This window comes from Mycteria americana, chromosome 6 (assembly GCF_035582795.1).
Source record: "Mycteria americana isolate JAX WOST 10 ecotype Jacksonville Zoo and Gardens chromosome 6, USCA_MyAme_1.0, whole genome shotgun sequence".
In the NCBI taxonomy this organism is placed as follows: Eukaryota; Metazoa; Chordata; class Aves; order Ciconiiformes; family Ciconiidae; genus Mycteria; species Mycteria americana.
Genome location: NC_134370.1, coordinates 30787071 through 30811361, shown reverse-complemented (window position 1 = coordinate 30811361; position 24291 = coordinate 30787071). Strand labels below are relative to the sequence as shown.

Below are 24291 nucleotides of genomic sequence, written 5' to 3'. Positions count from 1 at the left end.
ATAGCTAAAAGCTATTCTCTCAAGAACAGTGACACAAGAGTAATGACAGCGAGGGACAGACTCCTTTGGACCTTGCAAGCAGGTCTATCGGCTCACCTGTGCTATCAACAAAAGCATCAATATTTTTTAGAACACCGAGAGCAAAAGAATGAAGGATAAGATGAAGATATCGAAGAGATTGAGCAAGCAATAAAGATGACAAAAGGATAAATGAAATGATTGATGGTACACACCTTGATACCATAAAGAATAAGGAGTATAGAATGGGAGAAAACAGTAATGTTACATCATGGGATGTTATTTATGAGAAGATAATTCCAAGCCAAGTGAATCATATACTGGTATTTTCATGAATTTTTATTAGCGTACTTTATTGAGAGAAGAAACTCTACAAATTTAAATTGAAGCTTTAAATTTATAAAATAATTGGGGAAAATGAGCATATTTGGGGGTGGGGGAGGCAGGGAATGGGCTTCTTAAGAAGTGAACTGTTTTCCCACCACATTCTTCACAATACCAAAAAGGGGAACAGAATATGTCCCCATTTTTGCTGCATGGGTGAGACGGTAAATGAGCACCACCAGAATCCAGGAACACAGGCTAGACATGCAGCAAGGTATTTGGAGCACACTTCAATCCTAAATTCACAAGGCAGTTTGTCACAATAAGAGTTACAGCTGCAAACTTAAAGGTGATTCTGAATTTTCTTTTCACAAGGACTGGTAGATCCTCACTGCACACGAATGAGCAGACTGAACGGGATGATTACTGAACTGATTCATGGCCTACAGATGCTAAATCCCATCCATAAAGGTATTGAGGCAATGAAACGATAAAAGTAGCTGATACATGAATACTACCAAGTCCTAAAAGATATAGAAAAAATTACAAATCACTTGAAAAAGCAAGCCAACAGTATTACATTAATTACATTACTCAACCTTTGAGCAGAACAACACCTATCATAGAAGTTGATAAAGCAGCATCGAGGACAAAGCATACATTTTAATTGCCTTTCAGATGTCCTCTATCCACACCCATTGCATCACAGTCGATTTAGAAACTTTGACCCAATACTGAGAAGTAAGATACTGCCCTTCCAGCGCAGTTCTCACAAATCACTAGTTGTGTTCGGCAAACCATTCCTAAGTAATAAAATTTCCATATTTTTGTTGAGGTTTTCATGAGATAATCTAGTCTTATTGGAGCAAAATCTTGAGTAGAACATGTAGCTTAAAATAAGTAATCCTGGGAAAAACACATGAATAGCTATTTAACTTCAAAGAAACAGCATAATTTAAGACAACCCTTAAGTCACTTCTTGGAATAAATTAATTTAAAATGGCTTGATTTGTTTCTACAGGATTTTTATAGGATTCACTCACCTTTTCCCGCTAATGGTCAGCCATCTTATTTCAAGATAAGATTCATTACTAATTGAAAGAATGAGATACTCTGGTGCTACATTACCTTGAAAAGAGACTGCCTGTCAGGCAAGGGAAACTTTAAAAGCACACTAGAGAGATTCACAAGAAAAAAATGACTGAAGTAAAACGTTTACTTGTTTTGGTGATTTTCTCTTCATCATTCATTAAATGAACACTTAACTGAAGACACTTTCTTGTTTTTGTCTTAAGCACATTGCCCAGAGTACAGAAGCATAAAGAAACTTCATGCAGTGAAATTAGCAGGAGTCACAGTGCTATTCTCGCTGAGGCAGGTTTTTAATTTGGATTTAATAAAGTCTTATTTTTTTATGGTACACATTCTAACAATGCATTACATGCAACTATTTGTAGCTCAACAATTTTAAAGGTCTACCCTGTAAGTCCACTGTAATGTACAAAATTTCCAGCACTGCTGGCTTTATTTTCAGAACATAGACTCTACCCTACAGACTCAAACAAAAACATGGCACAAAAGACATCTAAACTTTTCTCATCAGAAGCAAATCGTCCTTTTCCTGAAAACAAATTTAAATTAATCGAATGAGAGTAACAAGCACAGTGTAGAATAAATACAGAAAACGAAGTAGCTGGTATTTTTTCATTAATATCCCATGCAAGTGTATATTATAGTGATAAATACATATTTTTGTTTTTCTAAAGCTGATTAACTGTATTAACACTGCTGTATTCATTTTCTGAGCATTCATATTTTATGAGCTGGGCAAGTTAGTGTATATTGCAACTCCCATTTTTCAAATGCTGTATCACTTCTGGATACAGGAGAGGACATTACAGTTATAAACGAGTAAAACTTCAATGTGTGCATGTCACACTCTCCATTAAAGCTAAACAGAGCAGTTGTGGTACTTACAACTGATTTGTAGTTACTCCTGTAAACAGCAACACACACTTAAATAGAGTAAGTTACATTGATCAGTACATTTATGAAACTAATGGAAAAGGAAAGTCTGCAGCCATATAGAAAAAATAAAAGAATGAAGTGGGTACAAAAGAGAAAAGGTAAGGGAGAAGAAGAATGACAGTTTAAGGGAGGAAAGGAAAATACTCCTAGCTTTGCACAATTACACAAAATTACTTATACATGCTAGGTTTTTTAACTGCTGTTGAGGGATTTATCAGTTTTTCAGTTTTAGGTGATTTGGAGCCAAGCTGGAAAAGGACAAGCTCACTTCTTATGTGAATCCAGTCACACACTTGATCTTGATTTAAAGTTCTGTAGATTATATTAGAAATAATAGAAATTATATTGAAATATCCATTGACTTCCATATGTTTTAGGCAGAAATCACGAGCAAGACAAAAGTAACTTTTTTTAAGTTCAACACTGCAATTCTCAAAATTTCCAGTCAACTAACACTCTGAAAACTAAAGTCCTTGTAGGCATCAATTTTAAATACTCTTGGCTTGCACAGAGATACTTAAGTCTTTATAGCACTGAAGAACGTGGTGCTTCTCCCATGCCACAGTGGACTGGCAAGAAGGCTGCAAGTGCAGCTGGCCACCACACAGGATGGAGGCAAGGCTCAGGCAGGGCAGCGTTCGGCACTGCACTATGGAAGCTCTTCAGCCGATTTAACTCCATGTTCCTTTCATGACTTAAAAGCTTGGACTTTTGGAGACTAAGGTCATTATTTCAATGACAGAAGGAAACGAGTTACAGTCCTAGCCATTAACAGCAATGGAAACTACTAATAGAAGTATTAACGCTTTTAATTGCAAATAAACTTTTCTCTCACTTTTGTCTCCTCTACAAACTGCTTGGTCTAATGCATTCTGTCTAGCTCTTCTCTATCTGTTATTTTGAGTGGATTTTTTTTTTTTTGGTATTTCACTGTCAAATAGTGAAAACCCTAAATTGTTTCAGTTAATTCTGCTGAGAACTTCAATAGTGTCACATTTTATGCTCCTCCATTACCAGGTTATTATTTTGTATTTCCATTTTGATTTTCCTTTCTATTGGAATGTGAAATGCAAAATTACCAAAAGACCTGAAAGAATAACCATAGAGTAATACTACATTACAATAGAGTTTACTTGCTAATGTAGGCATGGAGTAGTACATAATTAACTTATCACAAAAATAAAAAAGGATCATATTAATTCACATGAGAATTACTGGATAACTGATACAATAAATATAACCACAGTAACTAAACTACATGGACGTGATCCAAATGGTATTTGAAAATTCTGAATCCATACTAAATGAAAATACTTCATTTCATTAATTTTACCGTTCAAAGATGAAAAGTCAGCACTGGTAAACAAAAAAGCTCATCTGTCATCTGCATGCAACAGTTTGCAATTCTGATTATTTCAACTGTTGTTAAGAATTGAGCTTAGAAGAACAATACATGCACACTAATACACACTACTTGTTTTTTGCCCCCTCCTTTTCTGCTGCTCAGGCTTGTTTCCCAGATAACTGTCAGGCTGTCTCATCAGAAACAAATACTGATAGATACCCTGGTAACTGGACAAATAGTGATTTTCAGCACAGACAGGTTAGTTCTGAAATGTGGACAAACTGATGCTGATGGGGATGGGAAATGGGATCATGAGACAATTTTCAATTATCATAAAAATAACTTTATTAAAAACAATCAGCCAGAGTAAGAATAATATCTCTGCCCTTCTCCACGTGCCAATATCCTACAGCTCCTGCAAAAGAAAAGAAAAGGAAGTACATGAAAAAATAATTTAGTGCTCTACATAGCGCATTGTCAATTTTTCCACACTGCTTACCCTTCTCCTCTGCTTCCAGCAATTACTGGCAGGACACTGTCTCTACTCATTCTAGGCATAGAGGACACAGAAAGATTTAGTTCACTGTCAGAAACATCAGTTTTTCTATACAACCGTAATATACATTACAAGTGCACCACTGTCATGGAACATTTATTGTGATACTTACCTTCCGCTTTCTGAATCCTTGCATCATTTACTGGATGATACTTGACATCTACATAACATCTCCAAGTAGGAAAAGGACAAAGTAACGCTGATTCACGGCTGTGTAAACATGGCACAGCTCGGGCATTTGGAGCCTCTTCTCCTGTAGCAAGATAACTCCAGTAAACAGTAAACAACCCTTTACTAATAAAGAAAAACACGCTTGTAGCGTAACAACGGATTCCAAGTTCTCGTGGGCATGTCAAGATTGTACTTACTATATTGAAGCCTCCTCCCAGGTCCTCGCTCATCTGGAAGTCTCGCTGGCAAGTCTTCTGGCAGCTGCCTCTACCCTCCCCTTTGACACGCAGGTCTTGCCTTTGTCCTGCTTGCCTTGTTTCAGCAGCGTACAATATATACAAGTCACTCTCCACATATTTTTGCATCTGGTTAAACTGTAACTGAGCCCAAACAAGGCCAAGAGTAAAATCTCAACATTGCAAGTCATCTAATTGTGTTAGCATACCCTTGTGGTGTCAGTTTTAATAATTCCTCAAGCTCAGCGAAGCATTTACCTAAATATCACATTGAAAATGCATGTTATGAGACTGACTGGGTATAAGGTCACATTTAAATACACAGCTGTCCGTTCAGTGTTGGTGCCATCCAATTACCTGTATGTCATGATAAAAAGTGTTTACCTCTGAGATACACCAGCCATGCAGGAACCTAGGGCACATGCCTAATCCCAAACCAGAATGTCCACATAATTTGCATACATAGAGACATAATACAGCAAAACCCTCCGTATGCAGATGAGATACTGTGTCCTCGGTTGAAATCCAGCCTTGAAGCATACATCCCTTCTCCCTGAGGTGACAGTACAGCACAACTGTTCTTGAAACCAGCACCGTGCAGAAGAGGTTTGTACCTGGCACTAGGAGTTACACGGAAACTTACCTGGAGGCTTGTACACAATATCCATTTTTAAGACTTCACAAATTCTCTTTTCTAATCCACAGATAACACTTTAACGTTACTACTACCCCCTGATCAGCACCCCATGATGCACAGTACACATTCACAAGGGAAGTGACAGGCTAATGGTTATACGTAGCATTACCGCTGACATACACCCACTTTTACAGATTGATACCCTGCTTAATGCAACTAGTGTCTCCTCCCAACGCAGCCCCCCGCAAAACAGAGAAACCTGGACCAATTCTGGCTTTCTAAACTTGTCAACATACTGTGTTACCAGATTTTTTTTTAGTTTCCGTAAGTTTCATCACAAATGATTAGTAGCTTCAGTTAGAGAAAGCAGAAGAAACTAAACACAGAGAAAGGTCACCAGAGTAAGTTATATATATTAACATTATTTTATCCATTTTATCCACACAGTTCACAGCATTACTATTTTGATAAAGAACTACAGGCTATTAACAGCACACGTAAGTTAACTACAGGGTAAATCTTAGCCTTGCCTTTTAAAAATAACACAAGTTAATCCAAACCAGTTCATTGCCAATACAGAACATGCAGACAAATTGGAAAAATGACAAACCAAGAAAAGTACAGATGGTACTGTAACGAAGTGAACTGGTTGAACGCTGAACCAAGATGGTAGCTAGGTCACAAAACATCTAGGAATAAATCTCTCCTTCCCACTAAACCAAAACCAAACCATAACCCCCAAACTGAGCCAAGATACTGTAAGGCAGCCTGCAACATGTTCACCAGATGCATGTTGACTTTCGTTTACGAGGTACGTTTTCCTAAACAGGTACAACCACCGGCGGAGCTTCCTCTAGCCCCTGAGGAACCTCTGCTTCATCTGTTACTCTTACAGCACACAGACATCAGCTGTTTCTATAAAACTCTCTCTTCTGGTGCCCATGTCTCTTTTCTCTAGAGGTGATAAAGAATCTTCCCAGCTAAAAGAATCCTGTGGAAAGTGCTGAAGATCTAAAGCTATTTCATGCCTCAGGATACTATTGTTATTTTGTAGCATACTTAAAAAGGAGAGATATTTCACAAAGCAAAGAGAAAGACAAGGTCTCAAGAGCAAAGCTAAAACTAAATTTGAAAAGGTAAAATCAGAAGAAGGTAATGGAAAGTTAGGGCAGGGTGAAGAACAAAGGGATTTAAGGACTGATGACAACAATGGTAGTAAACATTACAAGTATCAATGCCTATCAGGACAAACCCTCTTAGTTCTCCGGGAATTTACTAAAAGAGTATGGATGAAATATTTTAAATGCTTATGATTAACAACAATATAATTATTAGACAGATATGCTTTGATAGTACTGGGGTATGACTGTGGTCAGAAACTCTAATAACAGATTTTGTGTAAACAGGAGCATAAAACAGTCAGTGTGCCATATTACCAGAAAAGGATCTCCCTGCTTTACACTTTAGAAAAGGAATACAGGGAAAACAGAACTGTATATTTTAAACATATGTCCTTTAGAACATGTACATTCTTTGCTCATGTGTCCTGATTTCAGCTGGGACAGAGTTAATTTTCTTCATAGCAGCTAGTATGGGGCTATGGTTTGGATTTGTGCTGGAGACAGTGTTGATAACACAGGGATGTTTTAGTGCCTGCTGAGCAGTGCTCACACAGAGTCAAGGCCTTTTCTGCTTCTCACCCCACCCCACCAGCGAGGAGGCTGGGGCTGCACAAGAAGCTGGGAGGGGACACGGCTGGGACAGCTGACCCCAGCTGCCCAAAGGGCTATTCCATACCATATGGCATCACGCTCAGCATACAAAGCTGGGGGAAGAAGAAGGAAGGGGAGGACGTTTGGAGTGATGGCGTTTGTCTTCCCAAGTCACCATTAGGCGTGATGGAGCCCTGCTTTCCTGGAGATGGCTGAACACCTGCCTGCCCCATGGGAAGCAGTGAATGAATTCCTTGTTTTGCTTTGCTTGCGTGCGCAGCTTTTGCTTTCCCCATTACACTGTCTTTATCTCAGCCCATGAGTTTTCTCACTTTTACCCTTCTGATTTTCTCCCCCATCCCACCAGGGAGGTGTGAGTGAGTGGCTGCGTGGTGCTTCATTGCTGGCTGGGGTTAAACCACAACATCATGTAATTGAACATTCATCCTCTCTTCCAGTGAGGACAGGAGTGTTACAGGGTTTTATAACAGATAAGAGCTGCTAAACGGTAACTAAGGCTAGGACCATCCATGCAAACACTGGTTATTTATTTTCATTGTCTGTTTGCTGCTACAAGACATTGAGTTTCAGAGGACAGCTCACCAGCTGCACATTTTGCGAGCTGTGCAGCAGCTAATGAACTTTCCCTTTTTACTCCTTCGCAAACAGGAAAAATACTAAATTGTTGCAGTCTTGCTTATACTGCCCATCAGCAAAACCATCTTCTGTGGTTTGGAAAAATCAAAATGCATCTGTTGCAGTGCATGACACTAGGTCACGGAGTCAATTTAGTTAACTGGATCATGTGTTCCTGGAGTCTTAGGCGTACAACCGCCTTATCGCAATAAGGAGGCAGTGACAATCAGCACAGTGAAAATAAAGCATGCACCATCTTCTCCAATATTAACAACTGCTGAGAGTACAGAAAACTGAATACATTTCACATTGTAGTCGTTGCAAGGAGATATACAAATTTTAATAGGATCCTGTTCTTGAGTTACTTTATTGCTCTGCTTAATTAAATGTTATTTAATGATTCACCACTTACAAGGCTATTATATATCATTCTTACTCCATTGACTTCAGTGAAGCTTCTTCTGATTTTTCCAGAAAAGATAACTAGTTCTAAGGAAAAATATTTATTTCCTGTGTAAGGCCTAAGTATCAGCAAGTTAAAAGTAGCAACCAAATATAGCAACTACTATATTATTTTTGCAGTTCACACATGGGGAGATTCAGGTTATCACATCATAATTGTTTACACCATTGACATTGGTTTACCTGCTAAGCAGCCTAAAGATGAGGACTATTTCATGTAATGACTGTATTTGCCTCGAAACTGTAGCAACCTACCTGTTGCACTTCCTTGGGCCATTTTATTTTCAACTGTATCCATTGTACATTGCTGTTACAGAACAACAGATAAAGACCCTGGATCATCAGATTAGGTGGTGTGGGCGAATTGCTGAAATAGTCATATTTGTTCATGTATTGTAGCAGGTTATTCCAATATTCACTCACCTTCATGTTTCATCCCTTAACACACCTTAACTCTACTCATTATCAGTGTAAGAAATGAGTAAAACTGACAACTCCTTGTCTTGGGTACTGACTCTTTGCCCAGAACACCTCTTTCCAAAGATCACTCTCAGGCTTTTTCATCTCCTTGTACCTGGCAGTTAAAGCAATGATTTCACTCTGCAGCTGGGACCACATGCACGAGGTCAGTCTCCACCACTCAGCTTTCAACTGCTACGTGTTGCACCAAAGTAACCTGATCAGCCATGTTGGCTATCAGAGATATTTGGCTTCATCATCAAATTTTCCATCAGCCAAAAATAACGTTCAGCCCTGAAATGCGGTTAACCACTTGGGTCAAAAAATGATAAGCTGTAGATACCCACACCCTCATGCTATTTAATGCTGACAATACATCACTTCGTTTTCTCATTGGATAAAAGCTGCTTCTTTCAGTTGCTCTTTTACAAACTTGCTGCCTCACATGAGCGTTACCAACAGCCAGCCTGCTTTCAATTGACACGAAACTGTTAATACAGCGAGTAGATTTCCAGTTGGTAGGAACATTGTGATAATATTTACTTACCTTTGTGCTGGAAATTTAAATAAAATTACATGCATCATCATCGGTGAGACACTTTGGGAACCATGCGGACATGTGCACCAACCCAGACCGTATGCATTGCACTCTTGTGGGAGCTATACGTTTTCCTCCCAAGCACTGTGGTGCTCTCTTACGAGGAACCGGGGAGCACAGGCAAGGAGGCAGTGAAGTCTGCACCCTCTTGCAAGGAAGAACTAGTTCCTGTGTTACACACTACTAAAAGAAATTCCCCAGAGAGCTGAGGAATCTAAATGCAGAAAGCCTGAAAAAAATTACTGTAACTGAGAATCTAAGGCATAGAGAGATTAAAATACCTGGCCCAAAGCCTTTCCGGAAGATCACATCAGAGATGGAAATTGAATCTAGCTCTCACAAATGAGTATTAAACACAAGACTTTTTTTTTTTTTCCTCCTTTGAGGTACTAGAAAGTATAAAGCATTTCCTTATCAGCAGAAATTTCATAAAGCTTGGCCACTCCAATCACAATACCTAAATGCACATTTTTAAGGACACAGTGTCCCTTGAACACATACTTGGCTTTCATTTAATTCAAGAGAAGCTGCACGTGCATACATCAGAACTGTTCATTAATTGTTACATTTGCAACATTTAAAAACAGATATGCCACATTAATATGCCTGCATTTATCTCTGCTATCCATACAAAGAAACAGACACTGCAAACCAAAGCCAGCAACAATATTAAAGTATCAGGTATTCATGTTTGGGAATGCACAATATTGAATATTGTATGGAACATAAACCTGACAATATCCAAAAGGGGAAGGGGTTGTGAGAACACGAGAGAGGTTAACACAAGAGTCAGTGTGGTAGATAAACTGAATGCATAATTCTTGTTCAGTAAGTCCTGCACGTGAAAGCTAAGGATCTGGTAGGAAGCGGATTTCAACAGGTAATGGAAAAGCAATGTACACAGCCTCTTAACGACTGAGCTCTGGAACTGGCTGCCACAGGAGCTTGTGAGGGAAGACAGTATCAGCTGGTTCACAAAAGGATACACAAATTCATGGACAACAGCTCCCTAATAGGACAGTAAAAGGTCTGGGTAGGTATACGCACTCCACAGATTCTTGAGAGTCTAGCAAAAAAAATGACTACGCTCATCTACTTTCCTTGGCGCATGTATACTAAGCTAGATGTGTAGTTAGTGTACATTTCATCTGTCCCCTGGGGCACCTCTGTAGACAGATGTTCCTAGCTACATGAGATTTTAGCTTTACCTACTGTGGAGGGAGTTCAACCTTCCCTGGGAATCCAGGCTTACATGGTTTTTAAGCAAAATTTCTGAAAGAGGATGATGGAAATGGAATTCCTAAGGCAACTGAGCCGACAAATGGAATGAAAACATGAGAAAGAGTGTTCCCTGGATCACGTACAAACAAGGCTAAGCTCTGCAGCATCTATACATTCTTACTTTTCATAGTTGGAAAATACTCTTCCCACTAATTGCAATTATTTTCTACAGTACAGAAGTAACCTCATGGGAGAGGCTTTGCATGAATGGCTGTAATTTGATGAGTATATTGTCACCTGATCTCTCTGTATACAGGGTGGGGATTTGTACTTTGCTATGTGTGCGGTAATGATTCCATATGTTCTTACACTTCCTAAATAATTATTCAAAAAGATTGGAGGAGGGTATAAGAAGCACAAGCATTTCACTTTTGCGTATGATTCTGGAACTTGATTTTTTCTAGCCCACAGAAAACCACCTCAAGCCTCATTTTAGACTGCTGTCATAATATTTTCAGGCTCGAGACACAAGTTTTCATTAATTTCTATACCATCAAGATCTGTTCCAATATTAAATAAGACAATCAGAAAGCTACTCATATGAGAAGACTACTCTTAGCCAAGACTTCAGGGTTTGGCTTTATTTCAAGCCTTAAAGAGATGTCTTAAAAAAAAAAAAAAGAGGAAACTAAAATCCTCAAAATAAAGTTAAAAGAATTCAGCTTTGCCTCCTGGATAACACTTTCCTGCTTCCTATGGAAAGGCTCACTCTAAGTATCCTATATATATTCCATGTCCTGTTTCTTTTATGTATATGCTTGTCCTTCAATTTGTATGCCTCAAGACTGCTGCTTACAATTTAAGGTAAGCAGTAAAACGGGGATATATACAGAGCCTTTAAAGAAGCCATTTCCCAGTTGTGCTCGTCCACTGAGTCTGTGAAAACACTTGCATCAATTCCACTGGTACTTTTAGAAGTTTCATATAAAGTGAAGCGAAGCACTAAACTTCTGAAGATCACAGAATAGTTCTCTAGAGAGAACTCTTCTCCAGAGGGGAGACAGTTCTCTAGGTATGCCACACAAGTCCAAAAGCAGTAGGAAAAAAATCCCTCAACCTGCCGGCTATCCTCTTGCTAATGCAGCCTGCCACACAGTTAATACTCATCACCGTGTTGGTTTCAAGACAACTTATACTCAACTTGTCAACAAAATCTCCATATCACCACTTACAATCACTGGGTTATCATATTTTTATTTTTTAAATCTAAAAAAATTAGGTAAAACTCAACATAGGGAAAGGACACATTAAAAGTAATTTTTTTATGACTTTGAAATGAGTTCACAAGCTTTTTATTCTAGTGTTTTCAGTCATATTAATGGTTTATGCAAGCTGTTTTTTCACAAATGATGCACCAGTCCACTAACTCTGCTAAGGACAAACCTCGGCTACCTCGAGGAAATTACCTATGCTCTCTGCAGATCACCAGCTGAGAGGTGACGCAGTGACCTGTTAAGCCTATCGGTCCCTCAGGCTATGAATACATTACAGGGTAGCAACTGAGTCAATAGAATATCGTCTTTTCCCTTCCAAAATTATAAGAAGCAATTATTCACTCCTGCTTTAGCTTTTTCCTAACCTGAAGTTAACTTATTTATCCTTTTTCTTAAAAGTATTCCTCTGACTTGTTTGTTAAAAGCTATGAAAAGGTTCTTACTAAGCCTAGTTACATTTAACATTGTAATCAACACCAAATTCTGGAAAAAAAAAAATCTAATTTAAAATTTATTTTCTTTTACATGAAGATAGGCATTAACTCTTTCCTAAATTCTTACATAAAATATGATTCCTCAAGTGTCATGATATGGCCGTATAATCTTTATATTATGTTTCATTAAACATCAATAAAATACCAAAACATCATTATGTAGTTTTTAAGCCCCCTAGCAGTGAACAAGAGAAAAATTAAATCTTCATAAAATTTCAAATGTGATTGGTAAATATAATAGGACCCAAATCCAAAATCCACTGATGGAGGTCATGGGAGTCTTCCCATTAACTTCCATGTGCTTTGGGATAAGGCACCAAGATAATTATTAGCAAGTGAAAGGAAGAGAAATGAAAACTTACCCATGAATTCAATTCCTAAATGGTCTGCTATACCCAAGAAAGCATGTAAAAGAAAAAAGAAAAAAGAGACAGAAATGTTAGAAATATGCTAAAATGTAAATATCACCTTTATCATCACTGGTAGCATTCAATACTTATACGGCAGAGCTGCAGAACGCAATGCAAGGTCAGAGGCCCACTGTGTGGGTACTGGTCAAAAAGAAAAGCAGAACCCTGCCCTTCGAAGGGCAATCCTAAGATGGGAACTTAGGGCACTGAGCTGTCACAGAAGGGAAGTGTACTTGGGGAAGGACACGAATGCCTTTACTTGTTATATTTATATTCGACTGAAGTGCCTCAAGCCAGCTACCTACAGGAATTTCATTTTCTCTTCCTCCTGGAACTCCTCTCTCAACATGCTAACTGTTATCATTAGTGAGACAAGGTTCTTGCTTTCATTTTCTCTGACAGAGCAAAGCCTAAAGGGCTGAATGGAAGGCTTTTCCTGAGTTTTGCCACTCTCACTAGAGCACAGTGGCCACACTTGCACCCAACGTGATTGCACGACTGCTATCTGTTGTGTAACAGAAAATCTGACTTCAGGAAAGAGTAGCCATGTTCCCTACTTAGCCATCTGACTGATATGATGCAATAATTTCAAGACATTTAGAACTGAAGCGAAAATTTTAATGTTTATAGAATATTGACTGAATTTACCACATGGAGTTCAAAACATTTCAGGACCCTTTTTTCACATGACAAATTAGGATATGATACGTCTCTACAGACAGATGTTTTAGTGCCAAGTCGATTCAAATTTATATAAAACACTTATTAATCTTAAGTTGATATGAGTCATGTTTAAGTTGATACGCGATTAAAGAATAACAAACTCTCCATCCTGCAGGGACAGGGCAACAGAAAAAATGATAACTGACTTTTCAGAACTGAATGTGTAAGCAGTAGTAGCTTCAAGTCCAAACTGAAACTGTGGAAGGCCAGACGTTCAGAAAGGCTGCAAAACACAATTCTCTTCTACAGTAGGCTTGCAGTATTTTGCTTTTCAATGGGAGGTAATAATTTGCATCATAAAGGACAAAGAAGATTTTTTTCCTGAGGAAAATGCAATTTTCCTTTAAAAAATAATAAAAGGAAACCATTTTAACCGCGTTTGTCTTCCTTTCAATTTATAGTCACATTTCCTTAATACAGAACAGATCAATACATGATTTTGCTAAAGTTTCCAAGAGCAGCATGTGCGGAGAGGAAGGCAGTAGGGGAAGAGCAGGAGGGTTACCGGAAAGACAGAGCAAGACGGATGTGTTGGCTTGCGCTTGGAGCCGGGGGTACTACTGGGAGCTGGTGAAACACGCAGTCCCATTAACTAATGTACCGCAACTTTCCGAAGTCCACTTAAGAACTATACAGCAAAGTTAAAAGAAGATTTTCCAACATAAACCGACAGTAATTGTAAACACTTTATTGTATCAGTTGTTAGCTCTGGTACCTGTGACGAGAATGTGAAATATTTGGGTTTCTGTTGAAAAAACTGGGAGTGAATCGCCTTTTGCAACCTTTCAATCCTTCCAGGAGAAGGCATCGAGCATCAGCTTGCTCAGTTAACTTAGCATACAAATCTATATAATAGTTGCTAAACTCTATATTTATCTTCATACAGAAGACACAATATGCACCTCAAAAGAAAAGAACATAAGATGATGTTATGTGGTATAAATACCTCATTAGCATGGTGTTAGGACAGGTGCAAGTATAGTGACACCCAAATGAATCTTCTTTTTGGTATTAAATACATAACTCAAACCCATACATATATGTATTCCACATTGCAATCTTGTAATCTGTATTCTTGCATTCATGTACAAACGTCACGTACAAATATCCCTGGTACATTTGACACAGGGATGTAATTTTTGTAAGAGCATAAGATCAGAAATATCAGAAGTGCATCCAACATACTATTTTCACAGAGATTTGTAACTTGGGTTTTTTCTTCTAATTTTCTGTACCTGTGAAATCTGCAAATATTATCTGCGTGCAATTCACACCTTGCATCCTCCTGTAAACTAGATCAAGATGCAGTCACCAACTGCTTACTTTAAAAAATTATAACGGAGATCAAAGCAGTGTAATCTGGTCTCCAAGGAGCTAAGGATATTCACACATGAAGCAAGATCACGTAGGATCATCTTTTTAAGTCTACACAGAACTGCTGATAAAACAGTCCTCCTTTCCTAATTGGGCTATACACGTTCTCTACATGTTTTCTATTTGCAGCCTGCAATCTCCTCATTGAGTTCACCAACATGGTTAAAAGCCACTTCCTCAAAAAGTGCATACAAAATACACCTTTCCTTTAAAAAAATGGAAAAAAGGATTTTAGCTCATCTTTGAATGGTTTATACATAAGTGCGAGTCAAGGGTATCTGTAGCCTTCCTCTGAAACGTGTTCCACCGGAGAGAGTGGAAACATGTCAGGTTATTTATTTTAAATATCTCATGTGCCTGGAAAGCAACTTCAGCAACCAGTGTAATATATATTGCTGACAAAGCTGATTTACACAGACTATGATGCGAAGATGTCTAATGGGATGAGCCTTTACAGCAAAATATCCAAGCTGCCAATTTATATCATTAAGCATAGTTCAACAAGCTTTGTGAGCAACTATCTGGGAATAGAAAACAATGAAATTATAATTCTCGTGGATTCAGCGCACGCTGGCACTGGCGCAACCCGCTTGCCGTGCTGCTGTGGCACACGTACAATGGCAAAAGCCCCCAAGCCTAGGAGCTGGCCTCTGCGCTCGCCTTCGTGTTTGGGGAACGGACACCGCACCAGAGGCAGCAGCGGCAGCACAGCGGCGGCTGGGAGGTGGCAAAGGCGGCTCGGCTGGGAGCCAGGCTAAGCCCGCTGGCTGCACGGTGGCAAATGCCACAGGTGACAGCGGCGCATAGGGACTATACGTTGCAAACAACTCTTCCACGCCACCAGGTATTGTGCAAGTGCTGCTCAAATGCAGTAAAGCATGGCTGGTGGGGTTTTTTTCCCTCCCGCCCTCCCTCTTTTTACAACTGCAAAAAGACAGTCTGTAACACGACCATTCTCCACGTCCTTCCCCTCGTTCCCTGGTTTGAGTGTCAAGCCTTGGCATTTAAAAAACAAAAGACATTCGCACTACTTGGGCTGCTCTGAGACTTCAGAAGCAGAAAAGAAGAAAAAACAAGAAAACAAACCAAAATCCTCTTAAGAGCCTGAATATACTCACATTCTTCCCTTCCTTTCCCCGCTCACTGCAGAAATTCAGCTGCACCCACAACTTACCAAAACTCCAAATTTGAAACTTGTTTTCCTTAATACAAATAAGGCTCCTGTGGCAAGGGCTTTTACCAAAGAGTTCAGCATATTGAACTGGGGATACCAAGCAAGGAAAAGTGCTAGAAGAAATATCAGCAGTCATTAATCATACCCGTTGTTTGGCTCTTAATGTTTTTATCATTCTAAGATGTTTACTCTGCTATCTACAGGAAAAAAACCAAAACCAAAATACTACAAAAAATAAACAAACCCAAACCCCACATCTTTGCATCTGACAAAAAATTAGAAAAGGAGAGAAAACGACTGTTTCCAACCCCCGAGCTCTTCTCTGAGCTGGCCCCTGCCAGAGGCCACCTCCAAGGCCCACACACACCTTCTCAGAGGGCAGGAAAGCAAATGCTGGCTCTCTTGGCGTAAAGCCTCTATACTGCAGCTTGCCGTTTCCAGCAGAGGAGTGACTGGACTCTCTTACAGCTAAAAGGGGCCAGAAACTTCTCTGCTGGAAACGTAGCGGCGAGACGAGTCCCCAGCGCTCCCAGGGCTGCTTTTCCCCCGCTGCACCCAGCGCACGCTGGCGGCAGGGAAAGGAGGGATGGGGAGAAGTACATGGAACAGGTTGTGGCCATCATCAGGCTGTCCTTGGTGACCAAGCATCAGCCCAGCGGTTACTCTCACTTGCACTGCGGTGGTGATAATAAATGATTTTGCAAGCTCCAGTTTTGGAGATGGGTTTCCCCCCGTCTCAACAATGGCAAGAAATTCTGCCAGCAGGTCCATGTGAGAGACAGACACGGGGCAAGGAACTGCACAGCGGGGGCAACGCGGGGGAAGCAAGCTGTGGTGGTGGTGACCTAAGACTGAACCAAACACGAAAATGTAAAGTATTGACCCCTGACATGCCACAGTGTAACAAAGGACTGTTATATTGCTATACAGTCGTAACATAGAAATGATAAATTGCCTGCAGAGCACTTCCTTGGACACAGTGAGTGCAATGCCAAGTAATTCGCCATCAAGCAACGCAGTTTCTTTAAGGACTCAGTTCAACAAAAATGTATACGAGAGCTATTAATGTGCTGAAGCGTGGGCGCTACTCCACAAGATGGGGTCATTAACCAAATAATGCGACTGTATTTTATTTTTGTTATTGTGATTTCTTCTTTCTTTCTGGTATTGTTATGTTCTTAGGAACTAATACATTACTCGGAGAGGAAGATTATTCACTTTTATATTTTATTTTATGAATATTTCTGTATTTTGTTGTTGATGTGGGAAAAATACTGTGCCTTATGGTCCTTGCACTGTGTGAATTTGTTGCTAGTATTAAAGCCAATTTAATTTATACTTTATGAATACATACACACCTGGGAATACTTGATAACAAGCACAAGAGAAGATAAATTCACACTCACTAATGGATTAATTTATTAGTGCTTCACATAGAACATGCGGCCTTGTGTCTGGATTGCGGTTTGCTGGGGCTTTTTTCTTAGTCATATTAAGATGGAGATTTTTCCCCAGTTAAAGACAGGTTTCATTATCCCAGGTACATTCTTAGCTACACTATGAATAGAAATATAAATTCAACATGGAAATGTCACTAATTTATACAAGAAAAATCTTGGACATGAAAATACTCACTGTAGACCACTACAGACATTTTAATCTTTTCTAAGGATAGGTTGACTTTGGCATGAAGGAGAAAGCTTTAGGAAATCAGAGCAACAGCAAAGTATTTTGCTTTGCAAATGAAATTTAAATTTATTGGTTCCAATAAACTCGTAAGATTTGTTAAATTGTCCTTGGTAGATTATTGTCTTGAACAGAAAATGCAACACAATAATATGCTGCAAGCTACCTTGGGACAGCTCAAGTACTCTGAACAGATTATCTAGCTGGAAGGAACACGACAAAGTTTAACTCTTAAGTATTAGACCAATCAAACTTGGTCTGAAATGAAGACAAATCCTTCCATTCACAAGGCAGCTAGATTAGGATACTACCTAAACATACGAACTACTACTGTCTTATCAATTATGTTTTATTATGTTTGACAGCACAGTTATCAGCCTATTTGTGTATTTAGTGAAGTTAAAACCATAACTGGTTACATACATATATATATGAAAGTATATTATTTTTTGAATCCTCAGGTATATTTTTTGGTGCCTCATTTTGCACGTGAGCATATAGAGTTATGGGATTTCTCTGTTCAGTAGGAGGGGCACATTGCTCCCGTTTTCTCTCTGGCATCCACAGGAGGTTATCAGACTTAGCAAACTGGGCAAATGCTCTCAGAGATTGGTTTGGTTTTTTTTCAGTATCAAAAAGAAAAAGCACCAGCAAGTATTAATGTGTTCTACAAATCTCAGTTATTAAAAAGCACAAAATTTGATTTTGTTGTCTGTTTTAGAGAAATTCTGGTGATTTGTTTCTGTAATTTATTTACACAAAAGTACTCTTCACAACATTTTTTGGGGGTGCAGAAGAAATGATTGGGACAGTTCAGGGGAATCAGAGACATAAAATCAAGATAGTTCAACTACTTATTTTTCAAAGTATCTTCACTGAAAGACATGATAGAAATTTCCCTCTGTGGGACATTTAAAAATGGACCAAAGCAAATCCGAATAATGACTTTGAATAAACTGATACCTGGTGCCTCCTTTCACCCTCTCTGACGAAGAGGACTATTAAAATTTTCCCAGATGTAAAATTTCCCTGGTAATAGGTAGGCTGTTCACTACACATTAGCTGGTCTAATAGTAAGTATACAGAATATACCAGTAATTTGCCCCACCTATGTCAAGACACAGTGATGAAAATCACACACACACACATCCCTTACAAGATACTTGGTCAGTTTTCAATGAAATTATAAATCACGGTTACAGAAAGGATAACAACTTAGAAAGAAAGAAGGCCATAAATCTATAAAAAACCTCACAATCTGATATATTCTCAGCATAAACAATGAGAGAAGATTTATATTCTCAATTTCTATAGATGGAGTTAATTTTATTTTAAACCAAATTAAAATCCTCAATCTCCAAAAATAAATATTGAAGACAACATCTAGAGGTGAATTGCTTTATCCATTTCTTTTTGGAGGAAAAAAAAAAGGCAAAGGAGGAAAAAACCTAGACTTGCTGTGAGTATATGTATGGCTCTGGAGAGGCAATAGTATAGCCTCAGGACAGAATCCCCCCACCCACTATCAATTCCATAACAAAGGAACACTTGAAAAACATCCAGCAAAACTTGTTGTTATATAAATAATATACAGTGCTGAATAATGGAATAAAATATTGATTTTCTTTCCCTTTGAATGACAAAAAGCTCGTGGCTGTGTCCTGGTTTCAGCTGGGATAGAGTTAATTTTCTTCCAAGTAGCTGGTATAGTGCTGTGTTTTGGATTTAGGATGAGAATAACGTTGATAGCACACTGATGTTTTAGTTGTTGCTAAGTGGTGTTTACACTGGTCAAGGACTTCTCAGCTTCCCATGCTCTGCCAGGGGCACAAGAAGCTGGGAGGGGGCACAGCCAGGACGGCTGACCCCAACTGCCCAAAGGGCTATTCCATACCATATGGCATCATGCTCAGTATAGAAACTGGGGGGAGTTGGCTGGGGGGCAGTGATCGCTGCTCGGGGACGGGCTGGGCATCAGTCAGTGGGTGGTGAGCGGTTGCGTCACTTGTTTTTTTTTCATTCTCTGGGTTTTGTTCCTCTCTCTTGTTATTTTCCTTTTCATTACAATTTATTATTAATTGTTATTTTATTTTATTTTAATTATTAAACTGTTCTTATCTCAGCCCATGAGTTTTCTTACTGTTGCTCTTCAGATTCTCTCCCCCATCCCACCGGGCAGGGGAGGGGAGGGTGAGCGAGCGGCTGTGTGGTGCTTAGTTGCCAACTGAAGCTAAACCACGACACTGGGGTTTATGCCACCAAAGTTGAAAGATTGTTTCTAACTTCTGAAAATAAATAATAGGAATGCTCCCATCTTCACAGGTTCAAGACAAGTTGGAAATGTCAACTACTTACCTCATCTGCAGCATGCAGGCTCAGACGGTTAAGCTTGCCTCTTCTCTATCATTTTAAGACCTTAAATTATCATTTCTACAGCTAACAGACTAAGTTACTTCTCTTTGAGGCACTATATTGGATTTTAATGAAAAAATTTAGTCTCATCACACAACGTAAGCAATCTTTACTGATATCCAGAATACTGTAAATCACTACAGATTTTAACCCTAGGTTAATTTTTGTTACTATGGCTATAAATTCAGCAGAGCAAACAAACATGTCTTTAATTTCCAATCTATGAACAGCCTGTTGAAATTACTCCATTAAACTTACTAAATGCCTGAAGAACGTGTTTAAGAATTTTACGAGATCCAGGCCAAAATATTTAGTATTAGGTGTCAGCCAAATGCAGCAGTGCTTTATTTTTCTCTGAATAACCCATTGTTTTCATCAATGAGAGGAGAGAGCAGGTAAATGTTAGATGCTGGTGCTATACGATTTTTGCCGATTTACTTAACATTCATAAATCTACAGAACTGCTCAACACGTATAAGGTCTTTAATTCATCCCAGAATATCAGCGTGTAAACAGCAAGTCCACACAGAATGCTTTGTCTCCAGTCAGAGGACTTGAAGATGCTTTCTCATGTTATTTGCTAAAAATGCAATGCTGTTTCCATGAAAATTAGTAACTACATCAAATGAAAATGAAGCTGCCCATATAGAGCCTCATAACTCATGGTGACAAGGTTATTTATGAAGTTTTCTCTAAATATATGTTGAAAATGCTAAACCAATGTGACCACTCAGAGATCAACCTCCTCCCCCACCGCAATGAGACTGCAGTAAACGTTGCACATTATATCCTGGTTACTTGACTACTGATATTAGCATCAACTGTTATAACCAATGATTCTGCTAGATATTCCTAGAAAAATTGAGATTTCTCTGATATTTTGCAGTTTTGACAGATCGGTAAAACCCTGTATTAGCATTGTAATTGCAAAAAATGTAAATTTTCTTTTTTGTTCCTGTTCATTACTGAAGCCTAACATGTCCTGTAAAGTTCCATTTTTTTCTTGGCTCCATACATCACGCTTCTTTTATATTGCCATCTAGAAGTCCAACCTCACAGACCAGGATCTCTGACTGTGCTAAGGACTACACAAAGAGAAAACACTGATGTAGCTATTTGACCTACTTTTACGATTCTGAACTGTTTTCCTGGGCTTCTGCACCAACTATGACAACAACTACACTTGTCCCACGGTTGCAATCGCATAGTAGGTCATTATGGCACTGTCACAACTGAGGAACCATCAGGAGAATTAGGCTATAGAGCAATATATTCTTCTATCCTTCTCTGTGTCACGCAACGGTTCCTACAGAGCTGAGACTCGCACTGCATCAAATCCTGGTCCCATCTCTCATGACTACTCCAGGTTTGCACAGTGGCATCACGCTGCCTCTGCAGATGGGCTTGCCTTTATCCACTGGCAGCTGGGTTTGAACGTATTTATCTAAGTTGAGCTTAGATGTTTTAAGTCATTAGGCACTTCCCCCAAATTGCAGTAGCAACTGGCATGGTTAGTCACACAGAGTCCTTTGAAAATGCCAACCTCTACATTGGATAAACTGGTCCTTTCCCAACTATTTTGTGACAAGGTCTCATAAAGCTAGATAGGAGAGGGGAGGGCAATCATATTTTTTGTCAAAAAACCAGAAAAAAGTACAAACCATACCCCAAAAGCATATTCAGTACTTTCAAAACATATGGTCTGGAAAGTTTTTGGAACCATGTATGAATTAGATTATTTATCTTGTCATAGGCGTGAAAGATTTCACTTGACTGCAGTGTTCTGTGGGAGAAAGAATCCTCTTCTGGTTAAATAAATGACATAAAATGTCTATCAAGGTGGAATAAGTCTAGGAGTTTCTTAGAAATTACTGTAGGGATTTTTGCTCTATTATTTCCAAATGGGTATTTGATAATATAGGTCTGTAAAATATAACAAGCCTCACAGAAACATTAAAGGAATTGCTAATAGCTCCCTCATCTTACGAACATATGACATTTAATAAACATTTCTCATGCTAAATGTTACTTTATTCCTTCCACAGATCATTAAGCTGTCCTTCACTTGCCTACTACAGGAAAATGTTTCAGTTGCAATCGTGTTTACTGCTCTCTAAAGGCACAGAAAATTTTGTAAGTTTTTGTCAATTTCTTAAAACCTAATTACTTTTTTCAACTTCAGGACAAGGAACGTACACCGATTTGTGAAAAAAATACAGCCTTATTCCCTAGCGCACCAAGTAATTTAGTTCTACTGCAGTCACAAAAGAAACCAGCAGCAGCAGAGTACAGGTATTTACACCAATATTTTTACCATATTGACTGAAAGTTTTAATGGCTGTGAATTATACATCTCTATTCTAATGCAAGAAAGTTGCCATATTTATTTCTATCCATATTTAGCTGCCTAGATAACTGGTCTGAGTTTTGCACAGAAGGACTTGGGAGACTCAAAGATGTGGGATTCTCAGACCTTTTTAGAAAGATGCTGGTTTTTATCTGCCTTGATTTGGGAAACTACATTTCTTTAGACATCCTATTTTGACAATTGTAACCATACTTGCTGTACACAGAAGACACCTTCTTATATTGTTTCATTTTAAACAATGTAGAATGTAGCAAGAGAATTATTTGAACTTACTCTGATTACTCTGTGCACGTGCCTCGCACTTCGTGTAAGTAGCTGCCTTCTGCAGCAGCATTACTGAGCCTCATTTCCAGTAGTCCCGTGTTTCAGGCTCAGGTGATGATAAAAGGACATAAGCCTTAATCAAAATTTTCCCAATGTTTGTGGCATTTGCTGCCTCATGGGCTCTTGGGTCTCCTGTGCCATAGGTACTCCTGTGTGTCAGGAGTCTTTCAACCCACCTTCCTGAACCATCAAAAGTTTATTAACACCAAGACCTCCAATGTTCTTCCAAATCTTACTGAGAGTCCTTTCTCTAGGAAACCAGGCATGGAAGTCCCTTGACACCTCAGATCCAGCTGCAGGTGAGCAATCCACACATACATGGTGCTCAAAAGGGTTTTATTTAAATGAGATTGCTCTCACCTATGTAGGTGTCCCCTATTTAGTGAGGAAGAAGAGAAGCATCCCTCCTTTTTATTTCTTTCCGTTTCACAGGGCCATATACTCGAAAGCTTTAAAGAACTTATTGCAGTGAACTTTATCAGAAAACAGCATTTGTCCGACATCTCTTATGATTCAATGGAGGAAATACCGAATGCCAGTTCACAAAAATACTCCCAATTACTGTGCAATTCTCCCATGTCTGCAAGAAGGTAATATGTATAGCTAGGGAACAGCTCTGAATCTAGGCACATCTCACCTTTTCTTCAATGCTAACTCCTTCTCTATTCATTTTACAACTCAACTAATAGTGTTTGATTTTTTTAAAAGCTGCTGCATGTTTGTTGGCTGTCATGGTGTGCAAACCATGCACATACACATCGCTTGCACTGCATTTATGCAGTATGCGGTATTAAACGTTAGAGGGACAAAGGTTCAGGTATAAATGGCTTGCTAGAGAAACAAATGGGTTTTATTTTTGGTTTCTTTTTGTTACCTGGGAAATATCTATCAAAAAACTTTGCAATTCCACCAAAACATTTGAGCAGTTACATTTTATTTAAAGCTAGTGAGTACACAGACAATTAAGGTGATTATTTTACGATATAGTGTTTTCAGGTTCAAGGAAAGGCTTCTTGAAGGACGGGAACACTTCAGTATTCCAGTTTGAGTGCTCTCTCAAGTCACTACCAGATGCCTTCCCCAAACCCTGTCCTGTGAGGTTGGTGCACTGTATGAACAGTGTTAATGGAAATATACTGGTAATTGTCAGCCTATTTATGGTATCAAACCACAAACAGCAGATGGGAGCACAAGAGCTCTGTTTTTCTCTAAGTTAAAATCCTTTCTTGACATCTGGGAATAATTTGTTCAAGCTAATCAATACTCAGCCAGGTACGGTGGAGAAGCACACTGATTTGGACAACAGCCCTGCAGTGAACAGAGCACTGTGTCTGAATCGCAGGATTTTTGAAGTGAGATCATGAGATAAGATGAGTTATTTGTTGAGATGTGAAAACTACGGAGTTGAAGTATATTATCAAGGCACCAAGGAAATGTGTCTCTTACCTCGAGCTGTAACAGTTCAAATGGTGCCATTTCTATTTGATTGTGGGTGTTGGTACGCTTGCCTTGACAACATCAGACAAACTTGTGTTTATGAACCCAGATAGCATAATAAATAAATCCCCATATCATGCAGTCAGATACAGTACATGCAAATGGAATCGGCTTTTCTCCATGCCTAAGCTGCCTTGTTTATGGAAAGGTTA

General features: G+C 39.0%; 1 protein-coding gene and 1 long non-coding RNA gene across 8 annotated transcripts in view; both read right to left on the bottom strand.

Moving 5' to 3' along the window:
• Nucleotides 1-24291, bottom strand: part of NRG3 (neuregulin 3) — a 424661-nt gene that overhangs the window by 64337 nt on the left and 336033 nt on the right. For 4 of the 7 annotated variants that reach the window (XR_012776172.1, XM_075505214.1, XM_075505209.1 and 1 more), the window contains one exon: nt 12534-12560. The exons of 1 other annotated variant lie outside the window; for it this stretch is intronic. Coding sequence is in view for 5 of the 6 variants with exons in the window: in XM_075505214.1 (XP_075361329.1) it covers nt 12534-12560 (27 nt within the window). In the remaining variant the exon portion in view is untranslated. The remainder of the gene's footprint in view (nt 1-12533; nt 12561-24291) is intronic. 2 more of the 7 variants (XM_075505210.1, XM_075505212.1) reach the window with 1 other exon arrangement.
• LOC142410943 (uncharacterized) lies at nt 4076-6973 on the bottom strand. The gene is made up of 3 exons (XR_012776067.1): nt 4384-6973; nt 4215-4265; nt 4076-4130 (listed from the first exon to the last, which is right to left on the bottom strand). It is a non-coding gene; the product is annotated as an uncharacterized LOC142410943 (long non-coding RNA).